Source organism: Theropithecus gelada, chromosome 1, assembly GCF_003255815.1.
Source record: "Theropithecus gelada isolate Dixy chromosome 1, Tgel_1.0, whole genome shotgun sequence".
NCBI classification, from domain to species: Eukaryota; Metazoa; Chordata; class Mammalia; order Primates; family Cercopithecidae; genus Theropithecus; species Theropithecus gelada.
In genome coordinates this window covers 116,723,252-116,739,554 of record NC_037668.1, presented here as the reverse complement: position 1 = coordinate 116,739,554, position 16,303 = coordinate 116,723,252, and the positions used below count along the sequence as shown (strand labels likewise).

Here is a 16,303-nt window from a genome sequence, read left to right as displayed (position 1 = left end):
AAGTTAGCTGGGCATGGTGGTGGGCACCTGTAATTCCAGGTACTCAGGAGGCTGAGGAAGGAGAATCGCTTGAACCCGGGAGGCAGAGGTTGCTATGAGCCGAGATCGTGCATTGCTCTCCAGCCTGGGCGACAAGAGTGAAACTCTGTCTCAAAAAAGAAAAAAAAAAGAAAAAGAAAAAAAAAAAAAACTTAAATAATCCAATGTTTATAGTCTTCTAATTCTGACTAGTCTTCTCATATCTGCTTGGTCTTGGGCAGTGAGTGCTAGTCAAAGTGTGGTTCACAGACTAGCTGCTGGGCCACAAATTACAGAGATCAGCTACATCACCAATATACTATTTAGTTCAGTTGACAATAAGGCTTCGTAATGAGGGAAGCAGTGTGATGTTTTACACTCTAACACAAGCTACTTGTCTCATCACGGACACGTTTTTAGCAGTATTGGTCTATGGAGGTTTTTTGCAATGAGTTGTTTGAATGCTAAATATTCACTAGGATGAATATTGTTGAGAAATGCACTGTCATAGACCAACCCATAATTTGACTATTTTAATTAGAAAATGTGCTATGGATTAGGAAACAAAAAGTTCATCATATAATCATAGTGCTAACCACATGTCTTTCAAAATTGGGGTTTGACTTATCAGATGAAGGAGAAAACTAAGAATCTGGTTAAACATAAAACGTTTAAGAAACACAAAACACTATCTTTAATTCTAAATCACACCAAAGCAAGCCATTAGAAAAAATTAAAAATTAACTTACCTATAAACAATTTTGTGTTCATGTAAATACTGCAACCCAAGAACTACACAAGCAGCATAAAATCTGTTTGAAGAATTAAATCAATAGGAGTTTAATAAATTTTATTGCTCTTGAATCCCAGCTTATATGTTTATACTTCAAAGCAGACCTATCATTAATTTATTTCACAATTTTTTTTTTTAGTCCCCACTATGTATCACACATTGTGCTAGATATTAGGGGTAAAATTTAAAAATGAGAAAAGTATAGTTTGGACAATTAAAGCCATTAACTTTGCCTAGTGGAGTCACTGAGAACCTCAGAGGGGACATTTGATCTGGTTTTGCAGGAGGAATTACAATATACCATAAGGACAAAGGACAGTGTGACAGGCAGAAGTTTTGTGGGGGAAAAAATACTTACCTGAGAGAAAAAAGAAATAGAGGTGCAAAAGGCGTTAACATGTTTGATAACAAGTAAGTCTGGTGTGGCTGAAGTAAAGGATGGGTGTATCTGGGGAAGAAGTAGGAGATTAAGCTGGAAAGATAACCTGGGTGAAGGACCCTGAATGTCATATTATGGATACTGAAATTTTTTCTCTTAGTGACAGAGAATCAAACCATTTTAATCAGAGGAGAATGATGGCATTTGTTTTCTGGTAGCAATGCGAAGGATGGAGAAGTAGGTAGAGATCCAGAGGAAAAAAGAACAGATAAGGCTTTTATCATAGTTTAGATGAAAAGATCATGAGAACATCTACTGTAGTGGCAACAGAGATACAGATTCACAAGAACTTAAAAATTAGCATGACAGAAGGTGCTATCCCGTTACAGGACAAGGAAGAGGGAAGAGCTACAGGTAACTTTCAAGGTTTCCATCTTAGTAGAATGAATGGATAAAAGAAACAGAGGTGGCCAAGGTTTTGTGACAAAACTAGGTTTGGCATTTGACAGGTTGACTTTGTCTGTGGGGCAGGTGATGATATATAAAAGCTGGGTATATGGGTTTGGATCTCAGAAAACCTGGGCCGAGAGAGAATAATAATTCTTGAGGCACAGGACCATGTTTGTCTTTTTCAGTTTTTATCCTAAGTTCATAGCATAATGCCTGATATACATGATAGGCTTATTGAACAAGGAGGAAATAAATGAATAGATTTAAAAATGCAAATGTCTTCAGTGTAGAATAGCCTATAAACACTTAGGATAATTAGTTTTTAATTATAAAAGTAATAATATGAGTATTTTCTCTATAAAACATGTAATACGCTTCTCTCCAAAGTACACTATTTCATCCATCTATCTCCATCTCACCTCATTCCACTGCAGTTCATACGGATAATAATTCTTGTCACTTTAACATTATTCCAAACTTTCAGAATATATTTACATTCACATGTAGATAATATAGCTATGTTTTATATTTGCCTATTTTTATTAAAAATGGGTCAATAATTTTTATGTATTTATTTTGTTTCTTGAGATGGAGTTTTGCTCTTGTTGCCCAGGCTGGAGTGCAATGGTGCGATCTCAGTTCACCGCAACCTCCGCCTCCCGAGTTCAAGCGACTCTCTTGCCTCAGCCTCTCGAGTACCTGGGAATACAGGCATGTGCCACCACGCCCGATTAATTTTGTATTTTCAGTAGAGACAGGGCTTCTCAACGTGGTCAGGCTGGTCTCAAACTTCTGACCTCAGGTGATCCGCCCGCCTCCGCCTCCCAAAGTGCCGTGATTACAGGCGTGAGCCACTGTGCCCGGCATTTTTATTTTTATATATATATATGTATGTATGTATTTTTTTTTTGTTTCTGAAAAGATCTGTTTATTTACTTTTTTTTTTTTGAGACGGAGTCTCGCTTTGTAGCCCAGGCTGCAGTGCAGTGGCGCAATCTCGACTCACTGCAAGCTCCGCCTCCCGGGTTCACGCCATTCATTCTCCTGCCTCAGCCTCCGAGTAGCTGGGACTACAGGCACCCACCACCACGCCCGGCTAATTTTTTGTATTTTTAGTAGAGACGGGCTTTCACCGTGTTAGCCAGGATGGTCTGGATCTCCTGACCTCGTGATCCGCCCGCCTCGGCCTCCCAAAGTGCTGGGATTACAGGCGTGAGCCACCGCACCCGGCCTATTTACTTTTAAATTATACTTTAAGTTCTGGGATACATGTGCAGAACGTGCAGGTTTGTTACATAGGTATACATGTGCCATGGTGGTTTGCTGCACCCATCAACCCATCATCTGCATTAGGAATTTCTCCTAATGCTATCCCTCCCCTATCCCCCGAACTCTGATAGGCCCCCGTGTGTGATGTTCCCCTCCCTGTGTCCATGTGTTCTCATTCTTCAACTCCCATTTATGAGTGAGAACATGTGGTGTTTGGTTTTCTGTGTTAGTTTCCTGAGAATGATGGTTTCCAGCTTCATCCATGTCCTGAAAAGGATATGAACTCATCGTTTTTTATTGCTGCATAGTATTTCATGGTATATATGTGCCACATTTTCTTTATGCAGTCTATCATTGATGGGCCTTTGGGTTGGTTCCAAGTCCTTGCTATTGTGAACAGTGTTCCCATAAACATACGTGTGCATGTGTCTTTACAGAATGATTTATAATCCTTTGGGTATATACCCAGTAATGGGATGGCTGGGTCAAATGGTATTTCTAGTTCTAGATTCTTGAGGAATCACTACACTGTGTTCCACAATGGTTGAACTAATTTACACTCCCACCAACAGTGTAAAAGTGTTCCTATTTCTCCACATCCTCTTCAGCATCTGTTGTTTCCTGACTTTTTAATGATCGCCATTCTAACTGGTGTGAGATGGCATCTCATTGTGGTTTTGATTTGCATTTCTCTAATGACCAGTGATGATGAGCTTTTTTTCATGTTTTTTGGATAAATGTCTTGAGAAGTGTCTGTTCATATCTTTCGCCTACTTTTTGATGGGATTGTTTTTTCTCTTGTAAATTTGTTTAAGTTCCTTGCAGATTCTGGATATTAGCCCTTTGTCAGATGGATAGATTGCAAAATTTTTCTCGCATTCTGTAGGTTGCCTGTTCACTCTGATGACAGTTTCTTTTGCTGTGCAGAAGCTCTTTAGTTTAATCAGATCACATTTGTCAATTTTGGCTGTTGCCAATGCTTTTGGTGTTTTAGTCATGAAGTCTTTGCCCATGCCTATGTCCTGAATGGTGCTGCCTAGGTTTTCTTCTAGGGTTTTTATGGTTTTGAGCCTTATGTTTAAGTCTTTAATCCATCTTCGGTTAACTTTTGTATAAGGTGTAAGGAAGGGTTCCAGTTTCAGTTCCCCACATATGGCTACATATGGCCACATATGGCTAGTTTTTCCAACATCATTTATTAAATAGGGAATCCTTTCCCTATTACTTGTTTTTGTTAGGTTTCTCAAAGATGAGATGATTGTAGATGCGTGGTGTTATTTCTGAGGCCTCTGTTTTGTTCCATTGGTCTATATATCTGTTTTGGTACCAGTACAATGGTATTTTGGTTACTGCAGTCTTGTAGTACAGTTTGAAGTCAGGTAGCGTGATGCCTCCAACTTTGCTCTTTTTGCTTAGCATTGTCTTGGCTATACAGGCTCTTTTTTGGTTCCATGTGAAATTTAAAGTAGTTTTTTTTTTCTTCTTTTTTTTTTGATGGAGTCTCACTCTGTCGCCCAGGCTGGAGCGCAGTGGTGCGATCTTTGCTCACTGCAACCTCCACCTCCCGGGTTCAAGCAATTCTCCTGACTCAGACTCCCGAGTAGCTGGGATTACAGGCGTGTACCACCACCCCTAATTTGTGTATTTTTAGTAGAGATGGAGTTTCACCATATTGGTCAGGCTACTTTCAAACTCCTGACCTCAAGTGATCCATCCGCCTAACCTCCCAAAGTACTGGGATTACAGGCGTGAGCCACCACACCCAGCCTAAAGTAGTTTTTTCTAATTCTGGGAAGAGAGTCAATGGCAGGTTAATGGGGATTGAATCTATAAATTACTTTGGGCAGTGTGGCCATTTTCATGATATTGATTCTTCCTATCCATGAGCATGGAATGTTTTTCCATTTGTTTGTGTCCTCTCTTATTTCCTGGGGCAGTGGTTTGTAGTTCTCCTTGAAGAGGTCCTTCACATCCCTTTTAAGTTGTATTCCTAGGTATTTTATTCTCTTTGTAGCAACTGTGAATGGGAGTTTATTCATGATTCAGCTGTCTATTATTGGTGTTTAGGGATGCTTGTGATTTTTGCACATTGATTTTGTATCCTGAGACTTTGTTGAAGTTGCTTATCAGCTTAAGGAGATTTTGGGCTGAGACAATGGGGTTTTCTAAATATACAATCATGTCATCTCCAAACAGAGACAATGTGACTTCCTTTCTTCCTATTTTAATAAACTTTCTTTCTTTCTCTTGCCTGACTACTCTGGCCAGAACTTCCAACACTATGTTGAATAGGAGTGGTGAGAGAGGGCATCCTTGTCTTGTGCCAGTTTTCAAAGGGAATGCTTCCAGCTTTCACCTATTCAGTATGATACTGGTTGTGCGTCGGTCATAAATAGCTCTTATTATTTTGAGATACGTCCCATCAACACCTAGTTTATTGAGTTTTTAACATGAAGGGTTGTTGAATTTTATCTAAGGCCTTTTCTTTTTTTTTTTTTTTTTTGAGATGGAGTCTCGCTTTGTTGCCCAGGATGGAGTGCAATGGCGGATCTTGGCTCATTGCAACCTCTGCCTCCATGGTTCAAGCGATTCTCCTGCCTCCCAAGCAGCTGACACTGCAGGCATGCGCCACCACACCCAGCTAATTTTTTTGTGTTTTTAGTAGAGACGGTATTTCGCCATGTTGGTCAGGCTGGTCTCGACATCCCAACCTGGTGATCTGCCCGCCTCGGCCTCCTAAGGTGCTGGAATTACAGGTGTGAGCCACTGCACCCAGCCTTTTTTTTTTTTTTGAGACACAGTCTTGTTCTATCGCCAGGCTGGAGTGCAGTGGCGAGATCTCTGCTCACTGCCACCCCCTGCCTACCGAAGGCCGTTTTTTACATCTATTGAGATAATCATGTGGTTTTTGTCATTGGTTCTGTTTATGTGACGGATTACGTTTATTGATTTGCATGTGCTGAACCAGCCTTGCATCCCACGGAGGAAGCTGACTTGATCGTGGTGGGTAAGCTTTTTGATGTGCTGCTGGATTTGGTTTGCCAGTATTTTACTGAGGATTTTCGCATCGATGTTCATCAGGAATATTGGCCTGGAATTTTTTTTTTGTTGCTGTGTCTCTGCCAGGTTTTGGTAACAGGATGATCCCGAACTCATTTTACGAGTTCGGGATGATTCCCTCTTTTTCTATTGTTTGGAATAGTTTCAGAAGGAATGGTACCAGTTCCTCTTTGTGCCTGTGGTAGAATCTGGCTGTGAATCCATCTGGTCCTGGGCTTTTTTTGTTGGTAGGCTATTAATTACTGCCTCAATTTCAGAAAAATATGGAATGCCTCATGAATTTGCGTGTCATCCTTATGCAGGGGCCATGCTAATCTTCTCTATATCGTTCCAATTTTAGTATATGCGCTGCTGAAGAGAGCACGGGTCTATAATTTTTAAACGTGGGGCTTGGGTGGGGGAGGGGTGTGGTGGTCAGGGTCCGCCAGGCAGTTTCATCAGGGCTTAGACTCCCCAACACAGAAATAAAAAACAAAAACAAAAATAAAATGCAACTACTTAGAAATACTTACTTGATTATACATTAAAAATTATATAACTTACCAGAAGTTTAAAGGATCTACTGAAGTTTGTTAAAATAAATGTGAGCTTAAAATTGCTTAAGATGGCCAGGCATGGTGGCTCACGCCTGTAATCCCAGCACTTTGGGAGGCTGAGGGAGGCAGAGGGAGGCAGATCACCTGAGGTCAGGAGTATGAGACCAGCCTGGCCAAAACAGTGAAACCCCATCTCTACTAAAAATACAAAAATTAGCTGGGCGTGGTGGCACACGCCTGTAGTCCCAGCTATTTGGGAGGCTGAGGCAGGATAATCTCTTGAACATGGGTGGCAGAGGTTGCAGTGAGCCAAGATCATGCCACTGCACTCCAGCCTGGGCGACAGAGCAAGACTGCCTCAAAAAAAAAAAAAAATTGCTTAAGATCGTTAAACATAATTTTCTTAGCAAACTTATTTTAGTGGCGAAACAATACTGTAACAATTATAAAAATATATTGATTTCTCTCTCTTTTTTTTTAATTTGGGGGGTCTCACTCTGTCACCCAGGATGGAGTGCAGTGATGTGACCTTGGCTCACTGCAACCTCTGCCTCTGGGGTTCAAGTGAGTCTTCTGCCTCAGTTTCCCAAATAGCTGGGATTATAGGCGCCTGCCACCATGCCCAGCTAATTTTTGTATTTTTAGTATAGACAGGGTTTCACCACGTTGGCCAGGCTGGTCTAGAGCTCCTGAGCTTAAGTGATCTGCTAAGTGATCTGCCCGCCTCTGCCTCCCAAAGTGCTGGGATTACAGGCGTGAGCCATGGCTTCCCACTGATTTCTTTCTTTGTAAACAGACTGCCTTGATTAATTGGGTATACTATGTAAAATACGTATTTTATTGAATGCTCCTGTTTGTCAGGTATTGTGTCAGTTATTTTCATTTATTAGCTTACTTAATCTTCAATCAAGCCTTAAGATAAATATTTTACAGAAGCAGATAATGAAGCTCAGAAAACGTAATTTGTCTAAAGTTAGACTACAAAACAACAAAGCTAGAAATCAAGCTATTTTGATTCTATGGTTTCAATCAATAAAAATTCACTGATTGCCTAATATGTTCCAGCTGTTCTTTTAGGCATTTCACTAATAAACAGGACAGATATGGTCCTTGCTCCTCTCTTTTAAGTGAAATAAGACAGACAATAAAAATTTAAAAAATAAATCAGATTTCATGTAGAAATAAAATGATATGAAAAAGATAATACAGAAAATAGAGTGAATTGAATTGGTTAGTGATGTGATATTATAGCTAGGGTACTCAGAAAATTACCTTTAAAGAAATGACATTTGATCTGAGAACTGAACGATAAAGGGAGGTACTTCAGATTTGGAGTTCTGTAATGTAGCATTGTATTCTTGCATTTTCACTGAACTTTATGGTTTTATTTGTATATAATTTACATTCTCAGCAAAAATAACAGCTTCTTAAGGCAAACTACATTTATATATTATTTTAAAAACAAAAACAAGCATAAAAAATAAAAGCAAATTCCCATGGCAGCATGGGCTAGGCTTAATCGTAATGCTCTGCCTTATTGAGGGAATGAATTATTCGTAGCCTTCTATTACTTTCTGGCTTTTGCCTCCTTTTAAAACGCTTCAGTACCCATTCGAATTAACCCCTATTTCCCTCATCTGAAACTTCAAGGTTATGACAGTATTACAATTATCTACTTTAAATACCTCTAATGGTTATGACAAGAATCAAATGGAGGAATCAAAGTGAAAGTACGACACGGATGTCAGTTGCTATTTCATCAGATTATAGATGTGGAATGAAAACTAAAGAGTAAATATAATAGAGATTTACTACTAGATTTATGCTTCCTATGATTTGGGATATATTCTACAGGTGGAGTTGACTGGACTTGCTAATAGTTTGAGTGCTGAAGTTAAGGGAAAAAGAGCATCAAGAATGACTTCTTGTGTTCTGGCTTGAATCTGGTTAATAAAATAGGGAAGATTAAGAGTAGCAGGCCTGGAGTGTAGTAGATGAGGTAGATAGAAAAATGGAAAAAATCAGTTCAGTTTAAGTTGTTAAATAAGATACTTAGCCACGCAAATGGAAAACTAGCTGACCACTGAATATTATTAGAGTTGGAAGTTTAGGTAAAAGGACGGGGCTGGAAACACAAATTTGGTAAACACCAGCATGCAGGGTGTAGGTATTAATAGCACTTTCCTAGGTTCAAATCTTAGCTCCACCATTTAACAGGTATAAAATTAAGATACTAACAGGGAAAATATACATACATGCATATATAATTTCAAGTGTTTACTATTATTCTTATGTATTTGAATAAGCCAAACCTTGACTTCAAAAACTACAAAAAGTTTACAATGAAAAGTCTGCTCTTTATCCCTTTGTCTGGAGGCAACACACATAACCAGTTTCTTTTACATTTGTTCAGAGATATTTTAAGCACAAGGACGCAAATACTTGATATTCTTTTAAATTACTCTTTAGAAAGGCAAATACAAACATTTTATATAAATATATGATAGACTCTTCTGTACTTTCTTTTGAAAAACTTAACAGTGCATTTTGAGTATAATCTGTCTTTAAAGCTGTAATTCTGAATGGCATTCTCTAGTGAGAAAATCTAGTAGCACAAAAAGAAATTTTACTAAAATGAATCTACATTGTTTATCTAAAGAATTAATTGTGGTTTAGGATAATCCATGACATTTTCAACACAGACAACAGAATACATACAAAAAGTATATGGCAAAAAAGTAAGTAAGGAGTTCTAATATTTCTTGCAGAGATCTATTTTCTGTTAGGAAAAAAATCTAAAATTCAAAGAATCTCTTTTCCTTCCCACATTAAATCAGTCATGGAAAAACTCAGATAAATGTCTAAAGCATACTCACACAGCTCTTGGTTCTGAAAAGACATCAGTATGAATGTGCATCATTAGGTCCCCACCGGCAGCATATTCCATTACAAAGCAAACATGCTCTTTGGTTTGGAAACATGCAAAAAGGTTCACCAAAAATGGATGCCTTACACTATTCACAGTTTCAAAAATTCTTTTTTCACACATCAAGCTGTAAAAGAAAATATTTAAAAATAAGCAGATTAAAAATAATTCTAGTTGGAAATAACATCCTTTATAAATTACTAAACTTAAAAATAAGCACAATTTTAGCTATAACTTAAAAATCCTAACATGTGTCTTAGTTTTGCTATATGTGCTATGAAAACTGATCTACCTAAAATACATAAGTTTAGTTGAAATATATTAATAGAACCTTTAAAAGATTATAGTGTTCACATTGATAGTCTATAGCACATATATGGTTAGTGGTTATAGTTAATTTTTTAAAAGGCTTAATTAAGGGTGATTTATGAAAATTATTCAGGAATTTGTCAGAGAATTTAGCAATTTAAAGCATACTATGAAAAATTTAAAGTTTGTGGTGAAGGTAATTTCAAGGACAGTATCTATAATTCACAAGCTATAGTATTAAATTTTTTTATCATATAAAATTGATATGAAGTTGAGAGGTACAGATATGCTGCATAAAATTTTAATTTAAAAGACTAGAAAATAAAGACGATACATGACAAAGTGTCTAAATGTTACTACAAATTAAGGCACTATTATAAATAAACTCATAGAAGATTAAAAAGTTAATAGTTTTTATTTTTGTCATTTAAATTTACTAGAAAATAATGTACTTAAAAATTGCTTTGGACAAGATCTGTAAGACGTATTCTAATACATCTGCTTTATTAAGCCAATCTGAATTTTGGCTAAATGTAGATAAAATAATCAGATGAAATAAGACAAAACTAAGATGTTTTGGGCTTAAGTAGATGACAAGTATGTTCTCTTCATTATCTACAGTTGTGTGTTTTTTTGAGATAGGATCTTGCTCTGTCTTTCAGGAGCTGGAGTGCAGTGACATGATCATGGCTCACTGTAACCTTGAACTCTTGGGCTCAAGTGAACCTCCTGCCTCAGCTTCCTGAGTAGCTGGTACTACAGGCACATACTACCATGCCTGGCTTTTAGTTTTTGATAGGGACAGGGTCTCACTATGTTGCCCAGGCTTGTCTTGAACTTCCGGTCTCAAGCAATCCTCCTGCCTTGGCCTCCCAAAGTACTGAGATTACAGGTATGAACCACCATGCCACCGCCTGTCCCTAGTTTTTATTTATGGGTGACTCACTAATTCATTATGGGTGAACTTATGAATGAAACAACTGTTCTCAACTGAACAGATGTTAGAACTGGGTGGAACATATAAATGGTATAAAATATTTGAGACCCACTGGCTGGACTACCCCTTGAAATTATTTTAATGCGATTCACAGGAATTATTTGAATTACAATAATGATGATACATCTGTATAGATGTCTTTGAACAATGAGACAAAAGAGCAAGACTATAGGTCCAAATTGACACAATAATTTTAATTTTATGCATTTTATAGTACACAAAAAAGCTATTGCATACGAATCTTCAGCTTGTCTCACATTATCTAAATTGTGTATTGTCCCTAAAAGTTCATGCAACAGTCCAACTTTATGTAAAACTTTAAACCTTATTCATCCTGTTCGGAATATTTCCCTCTAAATTGTCATCACTCCTCTCCTTATTCCCAAATAACTTGTCTACCAAAACCCAGCAAAAATCCCACCTCTTTTATAAGACTCTACCTAAATCTTGCTCTAAATATTTCTAATAGTGATGACAAGAATCAAATAAAGGTGTCAAAGTGAAAAGTGCAACACAAATGTCAGTTGCTGTTTCATCAGATTATAGATGTGGAATGAAAATTTAAGAGTAAATACAACAGAGATTTACTATTGGTTTTATGCTTTCTATGATTTGGGATATATTCTAGAGGTGAAGTTGACTGGATTTGCTAATAGTTTGAGTGTTGTAGGTAAGGGGAAAAGAGCATCAAGAATGACTGTGTATGGCTTGAGCAACTGGTATTGCTGTTTAATAAAATAGGGAAGATTAGTAGCACGCCCAGGGAGTAGTACACTATATGTACTATGGTGTAGTAGTACACCAGTACACTGATTTCCTCCTAAGAACTGCTATGGTTTGTATTGCTTATTTTAAGCTGGACTCTATCTAGTCACCTTTATTACATAATGTATTTATGTCTTGTTTCCCTAAGTTACTAGTTCCTAACATGTTTTGTGTACTTTCTTCAAAGTTCATTACATTTTTAGGTAAGTTAGAAACCTGAAAACTTATATAAATAGTCATTTTAGTCAGGGGAAAACATCATTAATAAAACCAAGGTCTTAGAATTGAATCCTACATAAGCTGGTTAGCTGTGCTTTCTTCTACAAACACAAAAATATACTTCCAACCCTATTCTGTTGTGTTGAAATATAAATTGGTAAGAAAAGGAAGCTGAGTGAGGAGGCATTCCAATAACATAAACGTAATATCCTTACTCAGCAATTGAAGGGCAGACAGGACTTAAGAGTGTTTTACTCATGGTAGGTACACAGAATATGATCTTTGTTCATAAATTATCTAACACTTTATTTTAAAATCCATAATTTGTGTTCACTTAAAAAGAGGCTGATTTGAAATTTTCTATTATTCATAATTTCAAAGTAAAATAATATAATACAGACTATAGAAAGAAAATTTAGACTATGAGAACTGTCATTAAGAATCATAAAGTAGGCCAGGCACAGTGGCTCATGCCTGTAATCCCAGCACTTTGGGAGGCTGAGGGAGATGGATCACCGGAGGTCAGGAGTTGCAGACCAGCCTGGTCAACATGGTGAAACCCTGTCTGTACTGAAAATACAAAAATGAACTGGGTGTGGTACTGCACACCTGTAATCCTGGCTACTGGGGAGGCTGAGCAAGGAGAATCACCTGAACCTGGAGGCGTAAGTTGTAGTGAGCCGAGATCACTCCACTGCACTCCAGCCTGGACAACAGAGTGAGACTCTGTCTCAAAAAATATATACATAAAGTATTCTAGGAACATCTATTAAAAAATAAACAATGACACTAAATTCCATGGCTTAAAAAGATAAGCTAGGAAGTGGAAAGTAAATATTTAAAATTCTGCTCAGTTATAATAAGTTTAGTTTAAGTTATTTACCATTTATACTTGCAAGTAATGAAATATATTACTTTAAAAAAATGCTAGTCTTGGCCGGGTGCGGTGGCTCATGCCTGTAATCCCAGCACCTTGGGAGGCTGAGGCGGGCAGATGACCAGAGGTCAGGAGTTTGAGACCAGCCTGGCTAACATGGTGAAACCCTGTTTCTACTAAAAATACAAAAAATTAGCAGGGCATGGTGGTGCACGCCTGTTAATCCCAGCTACTGAGGAGGCTGAGGCAGCTCCAAGAATCGCTTGAACCTGATAGGCGGAGGTTGCAGTGAGCCGAGATCGCACCATTGCACTTCAGCTTGGGCAACAAGAGCAAATCTCCATCTCAAAAAAAAAAAAATAAATAAATAAAATAAAATAAAATAAAAAAGCTACTCTTAAAAAAAAAACTTATAAACTAATTTTTTTCTCGCCTTCTTTCAGATATGCTAGAAATTTAAAAGTACTCCTTTTTCATATCTTCATTCCTCAGATTTCTCTAAGAGTGTGTTTCATTTCTCACTTTTGGATTTTTCTTTTCTCTCTTTTTATACCAGTTCTACTTGAGATTTTTAAATTTTCATGTTACTGAAAAGTAGAGATTTAAGTTAAGAATGGTTGTGGTGGTTTACACCTATAATCCCACACTTCGAGAGGCCAAGGAGGATCGCCTGAAGCCAGGAGTTTGAGACCAGCCTGGACAACATAGGGAGACCCTGACTCTATGGGGGAAAGAAATGCAGATGGATCAGTTGTATGCACCTGTGGTCCCAATGGGAAGCTGAGGCAGGAGGATGGCTTGAGCCCAGGAACTCAAGGCTGCAGTGAACTAGGCTCATGCCACTGCACTCCAGTGTGGGTGACACAGTGAGATCCTGTCTCTACACAAGACTGGATTAATTTTCAGTTGAGATTACTAATGGCCTAGATTCTGGCTACAGCACTATCCTGTGATCCGAATTTTCTGTAGATTTAATTAGAAAGCATTTCTCCTACAAAGATTTAGCACAAAGTTGTAACAAGGTAGCAGAAAGCCACATAAATCAAGATTAATAGAAGTAGTAAACAGTTCCCTATTATTTTAGAAAATAAATGAATTTACCATTTAAGAATCTGGAGAAAAGCAAATATTCCTTCAGGGAAGGAAAACATTTGACCCTTCTGTTAGTCCAATTATAAACAGCCTTAGAATCAAAGACTTGCTTTGGTGGGATCACAGACTTGCTTTAATTATCTGCTTGTATAACATAAAAATAATTCTAAACATGTAATATGGTGCTCGGAATATTTTATAAATATCCAGCAAGCTCTTTAGTATTAGATATCAAGAAAGCATTGATTTTGATGTGATTGAGGTGTATGAGAAACAGTGAAAAGAAACAACGGTGAAAAACAAATAGGAAAATCCAAAAGGAAAAGTTTATTTAACATAAAAAAACAAATCTCAATCTTTTGAGGCCTTTCCTTATTCTAAGAACTACCCATATGGTGGAAAAAAAAATTAAAAGTTGCAATTTGGCATCTCTATGTATCAGTACAACTCAGTAAGGCAAGTATTACCAAAACAAATATATTTTTGAATATATGAGTTAACTGGGGCTTAAAGATGTTCAGTGAAATGCCCTAGGGTCAAATCCTTACTAAGGAGGAGCAATGAGGACTAGAAACGTCAGCCTTCTCAGTCATAGCCCAGGGCTCTCTTCATTGTGCAGGGCTGTCTACCATTAATATTAATATATGCTTCCTAGTGGTGTAAGAAAAATGTCCAATGAAAGCCTTTTTCTGTGATAAATATGCCATTTTTACACAATAATGTCCATATTTAATTATTCTGTATTAAGACAGTCATTTCTTAAAGTATATTCTCTGAGTGAATTACAATCTTAACCCCCCAAATCCTTGCATTTTAATAATTATGAGGCCGGGCGCAGTGGCTCACGCCTGTAATCCCAGCACTTTGGGAGGCCGAGGCTGGCAGATCATGAGGTCAGGAGATTGAGACCATTCTGACTAACATGGTGAAACCCCATCTCTACTAAAAATACAAAAAAATAGCCAGGCGTGGTGGCACGTGCCTGTAGTCCCAGCTACTTGGGAGACTGAGGCAGGGGAAGTGCCTGAACCCGGGAGGTGGAGGTTGCAGTGAGCCAAGATGGCACCACTGCACTGCAGTCTGGGAGACAGTGAGACTCTGTCTTAAATAAATAAATAAATAAATAAATAATTGTACAAAAAGATGTATCCACAACTTAATTAGACCCAGACGTTAGGGTCAAAAAACATGTTTTTAAGAAAAATAGAGGGAAAAAATAAGATAACATATTCTGCTTTGTAAAATACTTTAAAACATTCCATTAACTGTAGATTATTTGTAAATGACTTTTTATCATTTCCATTAAGATAGAATGAAATATAGCCCCACCAAACAACAGATGAATAACAGTTTCTATTCCATATAAACACTTTAACATTTTCATATATAAAAACCTTAACAGAATTAGTTTAAACATTTCACTATCTTTTTTTGGTATCCATTAACCAGTTAATTATCACAGGAAGGGTAAAAAGGAAGAGGCAAAAAAGAAAAACTAATGTCTACCTTATGTCAAACATAGATACACTATATTTAATTTCTTCACATATTACTGTAAAATCGTGATAATTTTGCTGTTGTAATATATACATCATTTCTCTTAACTTACAAATTCAGAAAAATAAACAATTTCATTTTTAAAAACTAACCTGTCTACTTCATCTCGAGCCACAATATCACCTTTCTTTAAGGCTTTTATAGCAAACATCTCATTTGTGTGTTTATATTCAGCTAAAAGCACCTGAAATAAAATTAAAATAATTATTTTCCATTTGAGTTAATGTTGTAGATATTCCAAAAAATTCCAAAAAGATTACCTTTCCAAAATGTCCTCTTCCCAAGACAGCACAACACCTGAAATCTTGTAGATTAAACTGAAACCTTTGCTGAGATCTGAAAAGAGAAATGTCAATTAATAATAAGACAACAAATTATGGTACCAAACATGTAGTAGCAAAACTTGGTATATATTCTTTACCTTTTATCCTCAAGTTCCTGAATACCACTATATTCTAGGCCTGACTGAGGAGTATCAGGCTTGTATTCAGATTGAGATTTTGGAAGTATACTATTTCTGTCATTCTCAATATCAAAAACAGTCTCTGAATCCTGTAAAATATTAAATACACATTAAACCATAGAAACACCCAGAAAACAACTTATTTGGTAATAATAAAACTAAGGAAAAACATTTCAAAAGTCAATATAAATGTTGGAGTGAAAAGTAAAATTCAGATACTCATTCTTTAAAATTTTTTTTTTCTTTTTTTAGAGGTGGATCTCACTATGTTTGCCTAGAGAGCTCTTGAATTCCTGGCCTCAAGCAATCCTCCTACCTCAGCCTCCCAAGTAGCTGGAGCCATTACTTTTATATTAAACTTATCTAAAAAAATTTGAGCCGGGTACGGTGGCTCAAGCCTATAATCCCAGCACTTTGGGAGGCTGAGACGGGCGGATCACGAGGTCAGGAGATTGAGACCATCCTGGCTAACACGGTGCACGGTGAAACCCCATCTCTACTAAAAAATACAAAAAACTAGCCAGGCGAGGTGGCAGGCGCCTGTAGTCTCAGCTACTCGGGAGGCTGAGGCAGGTAAACCCGGGAGGCGGAGC

General features: G+C 37.3%; 1 protein-coding gene and 1 non-coding gene across 5 annotated transcripts in view; both read right to left on the bottom strand.

The window, feature by feature from the left end:
* Positions 1–16,303, bottom strand: part of PKN2 (protein kinase N2) — a 168,156-nt gene that overhangs the window by 13,506 nt on the left and 138,347 nt on the right. For all 4 annotated transcript variants that reach the window (XM_025400723.1, XM_025400738.1, XM_025400733.1 and 1 more), the window contains 5 exons: positions 15,669–15,799; positions 15,508–15,583; positions 15,340–15,431; positions 9,382–9,558; positions 768–830 (listed from right to left, as the gene is read on the bottom strand). In XM_025400723.1, the coding sequence (XP_025256508.1) occupies positions 768–830; positions 9,382–9,558; positions 15,340–15,431; positions 15,508–15,583; positions 15,669–15,799 (539 nt within the window). The remainder of the gene's footprint in view (positions 1–767; positions 831–9,381; positions 9,559–15,339; positions 15,432–15,507; positions 15,584–15,668; positions 15,800–16,303) is intronic.
* Positions 6,227–6,333, bottom strand: LOC112615174. Its single transcript, XR_003117296.1, has one exon. It is a non-coding gene; the product is annotated as a U6 spliceosomal RNA (small nuclear RNA).